This window comes from Elephas maximus, chromosome 4 (genome assembly GCF_024166365.1).
Source record: "Elephas maximus indicus isolate mEleMax1 chromosome 4, mEleMax1 primary haplotype, whole genome shotgun sequence".
NCBI classification, from domain to species: domain Eukaryota; kingdom Metazoa; phylum Chordata; class Mammalia; order Proboscidea; family Elephantidae; genus Elephas; species Elephas maximus.
Window position 1 is genome coordinate 34525012 of NC_064822.1, and position 11628 is coordinate 34536639.

Below are 11628 nucleotides of genomic sequence, written 5' to 3' on the forward strand. Positions count from 1 at the left end.
TGTGCAGTCTCATTAGGGGGAGAGCAGCTAGGAGTAATTGTAAGGTGTATATAAGGTTTTGTATGAAAGACTGATTTGATTTGTAAACTTTCACTTAACGTACAATAAAAATTTTTTTTGAATAAAAATAAAAACTTTAAATGTTTCAGTCATTACTATAAATGCAAAGTAATTTGCCTATGAAGACAGATTCTCAGACTTACTAAAAAAAAATCAAGCTTTATTATATTTACAGGAATATTTGTTACCATGCAATTTGGAACTGTGAAAAACTGAAAACAACCTAAATGATAATCAGTAAGGGAACTGAATAAATTGTAGTATATTCACGTGACAGAATTCTAAAAAACAAATCAAATGAAGTAGATTTTTAGGGACTGATGTTGCTAGATCTCAAGTTCAGACAGCGCACATACAATATGATACCTTTTCTGTAAAACAATACAATACTGTATGGTGTTTATGGATACATACATGTAGCGTAAATATTAAAACACAGATGGGCGGAGCAGACACTAAAATGGTAACAGTTGATTCAGACTGGACAGAGTACAAAAACAAATTAAACTGAATTTTTTAAATGTATTATTCTTTTTTAAGTAGAAAGGAATATGTGAAGCAAATGTGAATTAACATTTGTTCATTCTAGGTGGGAAATAACATACGTGTTCATTATATGTCCTATATTGTTCAGAAATATTTATAATAATTAATATGTAAATATAAATATATAATTAATATTACTAAGCATGTAGTTAATATGATTTCACAAATTTAGAATGATACACGTATATGTGTGTATCTTCGGTAAGGTAACAAAAATAAAATCGTGCAACCCTAGATCAGACCGTGGTATCTCCAACTGCCTCACAGGCATGCGAAAGCTGGACAACGAATAAGGAAAATCAAAGAAGAATTGATGCCTTCAAATTATGGTGTTGGCAAAGGATACTGACTATACCACAGACTACCAGAAGAACGAACAAATCTGTCTTGGAACAAGTACAACCAGAATGCTCCTCAGAAGCAAGGATGGCAAGACCATCTCACTTACTTTGGACACGTTAACAGAAGGGACCAGTTCCTGCAGAAAGACATCATGCTTGGTAGAGGGTCAGCGCAAAAGAGAAAGACCATCAGTGAGATGGATTTGATACGGTGGCTACAACGACTGACTCCAACAGCAACAATCATGAGGATAGCGCACCACCAGGCATTTTGTTCTGTTATACATAGGGTCACTATGAGTCAGAACACTCTCGATGGCACCAAACAACAAGATCAATTTCTAAAACCTTGGTTTTGATTCCACCCAACAGTTGTTCCCTACCTGCCCCTCTCTGCCTACTTCTGGGAGTGACCAGGAAACAGCCAGGTGGGAGGTGGGGATGGAAGGTGACAACTGCCAGGTGCTTGGCGCCTACCCTGGGAGCACAGACCTACAGGAGCCAGCCAGGACTCCTTATGGACCCTGCACCAGAAGCTCAGGCCACCCACCTAGCTGACTCAACAGAAACCTGGAGCAGCCGTGTGGCCAACCCTAGGACAAGCTGTCAGCCCAGATAACAAGAAGGTACGCTGCTCTGAAGTTTAGGAGACCTGGGCTCAAACCCCTCGGTTGTAGTGATTTAGGGGGTGAAGGTGGGGGTGACGTAGAAAGTAAAGAGGAGAAATGTGGGGAAGTCACTGCAAAGCTGTCCAATGAAGTGGGCTTGGATTCTCATGTTCTAGGATTGTCTAAAATGTGCTAGTAGTAGGGCAGGCATTTTTTTAAACAAGAACTTTACTTAGATTACTTTAAATACTTAAAATTGTGAAATTTTATAAATATAACAGGAGTAGACTTAAAAAAACTCCCACATACTCACAAAAAAAAAAAAAAAAGGTTGAGCAACACGCAAAAGTCGCAGCTTACCTCCTGAAGGAAAGAATTAGTCTTTCATTTTGAGCTAAAATAGTAATGCCTTAATAATGCAAATTCTCAAGGGATTTCTGACCATTTAATTTTTGCAGAACCCACTCTCAACATGGTTTCAAAGTACAATATTTAAAATCTTAACATATCCTCTCTGTATCTGTCTAAAACTATAGAAAATACCAAACCCACTGCTATGAAGTTGATTCGAACCCACAGACACTACAGGACAGAACAGAACAGAACAGCCCCATATGGTTTCCAAGGAGTAGCTGGTGGATTCAAACTGCTGACATTTTGCTTAGCAGACAAGCTCTTAACCACTGTGCCACCATGGCTCCAAAATTTTACAAGTATATAAAATTTCTAACACAGGCATACCTCATTTTATTGTGTTTCACCTTACTGCAGATATTATGTTTTTTACAAATTGAAGGTGTGTGGCAACCCTGTGTCAAGCAATTCTATTGGCATCATTTTTCCAACACCATGTGCTCACTTTGTGCCTCTGTGTCACATTTTGGTAATTCTCAAAATATTTCAAGATTTTTCATTATCATTACAGCTGTTATGGTGATCTGTGATCAGTCATCTTCGATGTTACTACTGTAATTGTATGGGGGAACCATAAACATCACCCATACAAGACAGAGAATCAGTAAGCGCTATGTGTGTTCTGACTGCTCCACCGAGCGGCCGTTCCCCCACCTCTCTCTCTCTCCTGGGGCCTCCCTAGTCCCTAAAATGCAACAATATTGAAATTAGGCCAATTAATAACCCTATAATGGCCACTAAGTGTTCCAGTAAAATGGACTTGCGTGTCTCTCACTTTAAATCAAAAGCTAGAAATTAAGCTTAGTGAGGAAGGCACGTCGAAAGCTAAGACATGCCGAAAGCTAGTCTCTTGTGCCAAACAGTTAGCCAAGTTGTGAATGCACACGAAAAGTTCTTGAAGAAAATTAAAAGTGTTACTCCAGTGAACACACAAATGATAAGGCGGAAGAGCCTTATTGCTGATATGGAGAAAGTTGTAGTAGTCTGGACAGAAGATCAAACCAGCCACAACATTCCCTTAAGCCAAAACCTAATCCAGAGCAAGGATCTAATTCTCTTCAATTCTGAGGGAGTTGAGAGGTGAAAAAGCTGCAGAAGAAAAGTTTGAAGCGAGCAGAGACTGGTTCATGAGGTTTAAGAAGCCATCTCCATAATCCAAAAGTGCGAGGTGAAGCGGCAACTGCTGATGTTGAAGCGGCAGCAAGTTATGCCGAAGACCCAGCTGAGACAACTGATGAAGGTGGCTGCACTCAACCACAGATTTTCCACGTAGACAAAATAGCCTTACATTGGAAGTAGATACCATCTAGGATTTTCATAGATAGAAAGAAGTCAGGGCCTGAATTCAAAGCTTCAAAGAACAGGCTGACTCTCTTGTTAGGGGCTAACGCAGCTGTTGCATTTAAGTTGAAGCCAATGCTCATCTACCATTCTGAAAATCCCAGGGCCCTTAAGAAATATGCTAAATCTACTCTGCCTGTGCTTTAGAAATGGAACAACAAAGTCTGGATGACAGCACATCTGTTTACAACATGGTTTATTACTAAATATTGTAAGCCCAATGTTGAGACCTACTACTCAGGAAAAAAGATTCCTTTCAAAATATTACTGCTCATTGACAATGCACCTGGTCACCCAAGAGCTCCGATGGAGATGTACAAGGAGATTAACATCATTTTCATGCCTAAAAAACACAACATCTATTCCGCACCCCAAGGATCAAGGAGTAATTTTGACTTTCAAGTCTTATTATTCAATACATTTTGTAAGGGTATAGCTGCCATGGAAACCCTTGTGGCACAGTGACTAAGTGCTAGGCTGCTAACCAACAGGTCAGCAGTTGGAATCCACCAGGGGCTCCTTGGAAATTCTATGTGGCAGTTCTACTCTGCCCTATAGGGTTGCTACGAGTCAGAATCAACTCAATGGCAGAGGGTTGGGTTTTGTTTTTTTAATAGCTGCCATAGAAAATGATTCCTCTGACGGATCTGGGCAAAGTAAATTGAAAACCTTCTGGAAAGGATTCACCATTCTAGATGCCACTAACAACATTCCTGATTCGGGGGAGGTCAAAATATCAACATTAACAGGCGTTTGGAAGAAGTTGATTCCAACCCTCAGGGATGACTTTGAAGGGTTCAAGATTTCAGTGAAGGAAGCAACTTTAGATGTGCTAGAAAAAGCAAGAGAACTAGAAGTAGAGCCTGAAGATGTGACTAAATTGCTGCAATCTCATGATAAAACTTTAACAGATGAGGAGTTGCTTCTTATGCATGAGCAGAGAAAGTGGTTTCTTGAGATGGAATCTACTCCTAGTAAAGATGCTGTGAACATTTGTTAAAATGACAACTTAGGATTTAGAGTATTTTATAAACTGAGTTGATAAAGCGGAAGATGGTTTGGGAGAATTGCCTCCAATTTTGAAAATAAGTTCTACTGTAGGTAAAATGCTATCAAATAGCATTGCATGCTACACAGAAATGTTTTGTGAAAGGAAGAGTAATCGATGCAGCTGACTTCACTGTTGTCTTGTTTTAAGATACTGCCAAGTCACCCCAACCTTCAGCAACCACCACCCTAATCAGTCAGCAGCCATCAACACTGAGGCAAAACCCTCCACCAGCAAAAAGATTACCACTTGCTGAAGGATCAGATGACGGTTAGCATTTTTTAGCAGCATTTTTTAGTTAAGGTATGTACACTTTTTTAAGACATAATGCTACTGCACACTTAATAGACTACAGTATAGTGTAAGCGTAACATTTATATGCACTGAGAAACCAAAAAATTTGTGTGACTCGCTTTATTGTGATATTCGCTTTACTGCAGTGGTCTGGAACTGAATCCACAATATCTCCAAGGTATGCCTGTAAATCACTTCAGTCTGTGGCAGTTAAGAATATACGCATTAAATACAAAAGTATTCACCAATAAGAGTTTTAAATCCTAATCACTATACATCAAAAATTGCAGCAATACAAATTCACTTTAGTTCAGTACTGTTTGTTTTTTTTTTGAATGAACACCTATGTATAACGAGCTTCACTTAGAAACCAACTGTCCCTCAACTGAATTTACCTACTTTCATTTTCCTCTTTCCTTTTATTTTTTCAATATACAATCGAACCCTAAAACCTCCACCACTCTCTTCAATCCCCTATAACCAGGCTTCTATGCAAACCAGTGAACTAACTGCTGTATCAAGAAGTTTTCTCGGTCCTTCACATCCTTGGCAGCATCACCATCAACCATTCTATCCTGAAAACTCAATTGTCTGTGTTGCTACTATACTGTGAAGGTTATTTCCTGATAGTTCATTATGTCCTTGGCAACCTGTTCTCTTACTCTCCCAAATGTGGATATTCACCATAGCTTTGTCTTCAGTTTTCTTTTTTCTCTAAAAATGTCATTTGATTTCCAGTTTTCCATCTCTATGCAGCTCCAACCCTAACCTCACTCCGTAACTTTAATCTTAAATTTCCAAGTGAAAAATGCCAGCTACATCGAATCTGATATGCCCCAAATAGATCTTTCTTTGGTATTCCAATATATACTTTCCTTCCTCTATTACTATTAGTGGCATCACCATTTCACAGTGATCAATCTTGATATCTCAAAATCATCTTCAATTATTCCATTTCCTTTACCCAACAATCATTCTTTATTTTCATTCTTCCTTTTTCACTCCCACATCTTTACAGTAAGAGAATCATAAGTTTTCAGTTTCTAACCTACCCTTTCAAATCTATTCCATATACTATCAAACTAATTTTATGAAAATACTATTGTTTTGGATCTTTACAGTTCATTATCTTTTAAGGTACTATCAGCTCATGATTGCCCCTTCCCTGAGAAATGACCTATCCTCAATCCACAGGTATCTCCCTAACTGCATCTGAACAACTCAACACTATTGCCTGGCTATGGTTAACTGGTCTAGGGGGGGGACACCTCACTCAAGCCAAGCCAGAGTTCCGCCCCCGCCCCAAAGGAAAATGATATTCATACTTAAATTTCAGCCCTCAATCTAGGGTAGTCTCTAAACACAGGAAACAGGAAATATCAGGTGAGCTATGGGCATCTTTCACCACAGAAGGCAGTATATAACATGGTAGTTGAGAACCTGGGCTCTGCATTCAAGGCAAACCTGGTTTTTAATGATACCCCAGACTCCAGGTAGACAAGTATCTCTCTTAGAACTATGATAATCTTATCCATAAAATGAGAATAGACTATCTACTCATAGGTTTGATGGGAAGATTAAATGAGATAACTGGCATAAAGCACTTAGCACAGTTATCTGGCATACAGTAAGCTCTCACAAAAGTTAGCTACTGATTACAAGAGTAGCAGAGAAAAAGAATGATGCAGGCATACAGAGAAAAGCAGAAATAAGACTAATTCAATTCCTTTTTTGAGTCACGGATAAATTTCTATTCCAGAGTTCTTGGCTCCTAGATCCTGAAAGTAAAATGTCCTTTCTTTGCTTACATAAGCTTGTAGTCAATTTTTCTTTCATAGGAAAGCCCTACCTTTTATAATTGTACAGTATAGGAATTTAGAGGAGGCTGTGCATCGTCTTGAAAACCTTTAATGGTCTCCATATCCACCAGACAAAAGCTGAAATGAGTACCCCAATATACATTTTAAGATAACTATAGTATTTATCTTGACATCTTGACCACACCCATAGATATAGGAATAAAACGAGGCAACAAGTGGCATTTGAGTCAAATAATGCTGACGTACTACCACTCCCCATTCAGGGTCTCTTTATCTTCCCTCTCTTGATACTCACTCTATCTTATTTTTTCTTTCTGGCCTTCAATCTATTGATGATACTCCCTGAAACAGTTCACCTCACTGTTGGTGTTTACTGACAAACGAAAGCATGACTTCCTCTGCTTGGTGATCCATCTACCCATAATTATAACATGCTACAAAGGGGGGAATATCAAAGAGTAGACCTACATATACTTCATCAAGGCTTAAAATCTATGATTCCCTCCTACCTTTGCTAATTCCCATTATTTGAATGCTAGAACGATAGCTATAATTCCACTACAGTGCACTCTCACTTACAAAACATATCAACAGAACTACAAAAATACTGCTTTGGGACTCACAATCCTAGACAGGTTACACATCCATTGTTCCTGCTGATCAAAAACTGCCCAATCAAAAATAAAAGCTTCTGCTTTTGCTACACACCTAGATAAAGAAGTTGAAATGTTTCCTACCTTCTATAGAAAGGAAGAAAATATCACATTGCAAGTGATAAAACTTTCATAGCAGTAATGAAGATTAAACCTATTTCTCCCTGATATTCCCAGAAGTTCAATCGGGTAAACTGTTTTTGGCCACAAAAGAAAAAACATACCTCCCTCACTCCTACAACAAGTTTACAAAAGTGTTCAAAAAAAGACAGCCCCCAAAAAAAGGTAGCCAACCAAGTGAAAAAGAAAGACTTGCTCAAGAGGCTAAATGTCTGAAAATATTGGGTGTTCAAAGTTATTTTTAAATTACACATGCACAGATGTAGTAAAAAAGAACACAATAGAAACTAAAACAGAAACTAGTAGAATTAGTAGTATAACTTCTTTATGCTCTACTGCCATTATAAACTATGATTAGTCAATTCACATCCACTTAAGGCTTTCTTGATTCTGTAGGAGCAGCTAGTAAAGTCCAAACCTGACTCTATATTTTTATCTTTTCAAAGTATCCATCGACATGTTTATTTGGTTCAATCTGTTTTTCAGATTTTACAAAATCTGTTTAAAACTTTAAGTCAATACTTGGCCCAAATTCTCTCTTAAATTACAATATTTGAACAAAAGACTGACATCTCCTCAAATAGCAACAAGTGTAGCATCCTAAGCTACTCAAAGTATTTCAATATTTTTGACAATCCTTACCACTCTGGCTGCTCTCTCCTGAGATTCACATTTCCTGCAAAACCATGGTCCAGTGGGTACTTGAACAATGCCATAGCAAGCTGTTGGAAAATAAAACGTTTGAAAATATGTTAAGATTTAAAGAATCATGGAAAATCAGATACCCTTTCAAAGTGCTATTGAACTACCTCTCAAAATGTTCAAGTAAACTACCTGCTTCATAAAGAATTAAAACATTTTATACTCTACTTATACATACCTCATACAATTAAAAAGTAATATTGTATGACATTTTAATGAAAAGTTTAAATACAAATCTTCTGTTACTTCATTCAAGTAAGTTTCAAAATACGCTACAATTTTTTATTATTTCTTCTTCTACAAAAAAATTTCTTTTTTTATTTTTTCAAGATTAGGTAAAATCTAACAGATATTTTGCATGGAATAACTTAGAAATTCATTCAGTCATTCCTATATTTTATAGTTAAATTAATGAAAATATTTCAAAAGCATCTTTCAAAAAAGCAACTGATACTGCAGAAAACAAAATGTAAAGTTAAAAGTGAAATGCTTCCACTTATATGGAAAGTCTGGAATACACAAATCCATAGTGGTTGTCCAGGGCTGCAGAAGCTGGGGTGATATGCGGAGTGACTGCTAATGGGTATGAGACTTCTTGTTAAAGTGATGAAAATGTTCTAAAATAGATTGTGGTGATGGCTGCACAACGCTGTGAATATACTAAAAAATCACTGAACTGTACACTTAAACGAGTAAATTGTATGGTATGTGAATTATATCTCAATAAAGCTATTATTTAAAAAAGTGAAATGTATGTCTACTGCTAAGTATATAACGTGATGGACCCAACAATTCATCTCAATATATATCCTGTACCTAAATGACAGCCTGGTCTTAACAATTTGTTTAATAGTAATATATAATTAGTGAAAAATGGAAATATTTCCAAAAACACTAACACCCAACCAAAGTTCTCACATGAGCCTGCTCAACAGAAATTTGAAAACAAATGTTGGAACTTAAATACAAAAAATATAAAATCGACAGAAATTTCTAAAACTCCAAAAGCTAATTTTCTAATCCCTTTAAAACATCTGTAAATATGTCAAGGTTAAAAGTGTTCTATAAGACAAGAAACACAGCAGTAGTGTTCAAAAACTTTGCTCTCAAGAGTCTAATTTTGCTTCTCTCTTCTTACCTACAAAAAATGGTTAAATCTTATCTTGGAAACAATTCTAGAAAGGAAAATTTAAGATTTAAATGAACATTTTCTATATTGAGAGATGAAATTACTCATCAAAACTTGATTAATTTATCATCCAATTTGTAAGAAATAACCCCATAAACACGTGCCAATGAAGACTGTTAATAGAAATACTATGCATCAGCCCTAAGACCTTAAAATACCTAGGTTTGACACGCCATCTTAAAAAAGAGTGTGCAACTTTGCTTGTCCTTAAGAAACTGGTAATAACTGCATTCTGACGTTTATTCACCGTCTCAGAATCATCACCACTGCATGTAAGTCTCCTTCACAGTTCCCACATTCCATTCTATTAAGAATGCACTTTAGCACCTTACGTTCAGATTTTCCTTCCCCTCATTTGGGAGTCTTTTCCAACACACTACTAAACAACATGTGCATCACTCAACGCCAGATTCAGAAATAGGAAAAGGCACAGGATGCTGAATAAACATGGAGAGGGTTAAGAGCCACCAAAAAATTACCTAGCTTGTTTCAGTGACAACTTCAATGACCAAAAAATATCCTACTAGTTTCCTCGGGTTTTCTGAATATCCAAAAAACTCACCAAATGGAAACACCCAAAAATAAACTAAGATGTTTCCCAAGTCACTGGTGACACCACCACCTCCTCTTGTCTTCAGTAACAGAAACCGAAGAAGAGGCCTGATGCAACCACTTAAAACAGCCTTATCCACCAGCCCAGGGCAGCTCAGCCAAGACTCTCCAGCATCAGCAGGAGTGGGGGGTGGCGGCCTCTCGCCGTCTTCTCCGCAGGAGCTCCCAGTCCACAGCAGCAGTGCCTCCGCCAGAAAGCTTGGGGTGCAGCAGTAACCGCCTTCCCTCACTAAGGGGGCAAGGCAATCCCCCTTCTCCCCTCACCCTCCCCATCGCAGGGAGTCGCGTTCCGGAGCCAGTCTCCATACCACAGGAAGTCTCCAGACACACTGCGGCAAACAGGAGAAGGCAGTGAAGGGGGAGGGGTCTCAACGTTCCCAAACCCAAACCCACAACCATGGTGACAGGAGGGAGGGGCGCACGCTCAGCGCCCCCCTTCACTAGCCCAGGGCGCAGGGCGCAGCCCCGTACCGCCCCCTCCTCCAACCACCGCCTCGGAAAGTCTCCAGACCCACGGCTCCGGGCGCAGGCGGCGGCCAAATGACACTTGAGAGAGTGAGAGCAGAATCACATGACAGTCCAGGCCACACGCACTTTCTCCCACATGCACAGCCCACACCCCCTCTACCCCTTTGCAGACCCTCCGAGTAAATCCTGGACCGCAGAATAAGGCGGGGGTGGGGTGGGGGGAGGGGCGGAAGGGGAACCGGCAGTTGATGCCAAGGTGGGGGAAGCGGTGACGGTTGGGAGCAGGCCGGGTTCGGCCCGGCGGGCGGTTGGGTGTTTACCTTGATGCACCGCGACGCTGCAGCCGTGCCCGTCGCAATAAACCAGCGGGTTCTCGGCCCAGCCTCTCTCGTCTGAGCAAACGCAACAGCCTCCAATCATCTCCTTCATACTATGGGAGACCTCGTCCTCCAATGACACGGGCCGGTCGCTAGAGACCATCTAAGAGGGAGTTGGGGAGGACCATTAAAAAACACATGCAAACCAATTAGTGCTTCCCCCCGCACAGCCACCCAGGGCCCCGCTCCCTCCCCAGCGTCCCGGCCCCCGCCCGCCGCTCGGCCGCTCGCTCACTCGGGCTTTGCCGCTCAGTCACTCACGTTCCGCACAGGAGTCAGGAGCCATGTCCTTGCTGACTCCCCCCACCTCCCCTCCACCGCCTCCACCGCCTCCTCCTCCTCGTCTTCTTCCCTCCCCACCTCCACCCGGCCGCTAACGCTGAAGCCTGGAGAGGGCACACATAATCAAGTAGGCCTCCGCACAGGCGCACTGGGGGGGCTCCCGCTGGGCCCGGGGCAGCGAGGGAGGGGAAACAGGGCTGCGCTTCCTCCTCCGAGCGTCACTCGGCGTGCGCGCCAGCCCTGAGGCGGGCGTGAGGAAGGAGGCCGAGGAGAGGCGGGGCCTGCGTGCGCGCCGCCGCGTCCGGCCTGCAGCTCCAGCCTACCTCCCGGGCCCCTCTCCCTCCCCCGCGCCGGTCCCAGCGGCGGAGGTGTGCTGCAGAGGGTGGGAGCGAGTGGAGCCAGCAGCACGCCGAGGCCTGAACGGGCCAACGGGGACGCGCACGCGGGGGCGGGGACGTTGGGGCCGCCTCCTGCAGCGCCGGTCGCGCGGGCTGCGTGTGCACGCCGCGGAGAGGCTTTAGATGGAAGGGAAGGGGGAAGGATGATGCTAGGGGCCGGTTGTGGGTTTTGTTAGAGTAGCTGAAGGGCACTCTCAAGAGGGCGAGGGGGACCAACCTCCTGCACCAGGAACCTACCTCACGGCATATTCCTCAAGAACTGGCCCGTGAGTAACGGGTTGGGCATGAATGCCAGCCTTCCATGAGCGGTGTAATGAAGCATGGCTTCCTGCAGTTGGCCATGCTAACTTCCCAG

At 41.6% G+C, this 11628-nt stretch overlaps 1 protein-coding gene across 10 annotated transcripts in view; it reads right to left on the reverse strand.

The window, feature by feature from the left end:
- The window catches only part of MLLT10 (MLLT10 histone lysine methyltransferase DOT1L cofactor), a 301040-nt gene extending 289743 nt beyond the window's left edge, over window positions 1–11297 (reverse strand). For 5 of the 10 annotated variants that reach the window (XM_049881870.1, XM_049881869.1, XM_049881868.1 and 2 more), the window contains exons 1-3: window positions 10954–11170; window positions 10537–10696; window positions 7888–7967 (exon numbers count right to left, since the gene is read on the reverse strand). In XM_049881870.1, the coding sequence (XP_049737827.1) occupies window positions 7888–7967; window positions 10537–10696 (240 nt within the window). In that variant the 5' untranslated portion in view covers window positions 10954–11170. Of the gene's footprint in view, window positions 1–7887; window positions 7968–10536; window positions 10697–10828; window positions 10907–10953; window positions 11171–11198 lie in introns of those variants that run through there. The other 5 variants (XM_049881865.1, XM_049881866.1, XM_049881864.1 and 2 more) reach the window with 5 other exon arrangements.
- Between the last annotated feature and the right edge of the window lie 331 nt (window positions 11298–11628).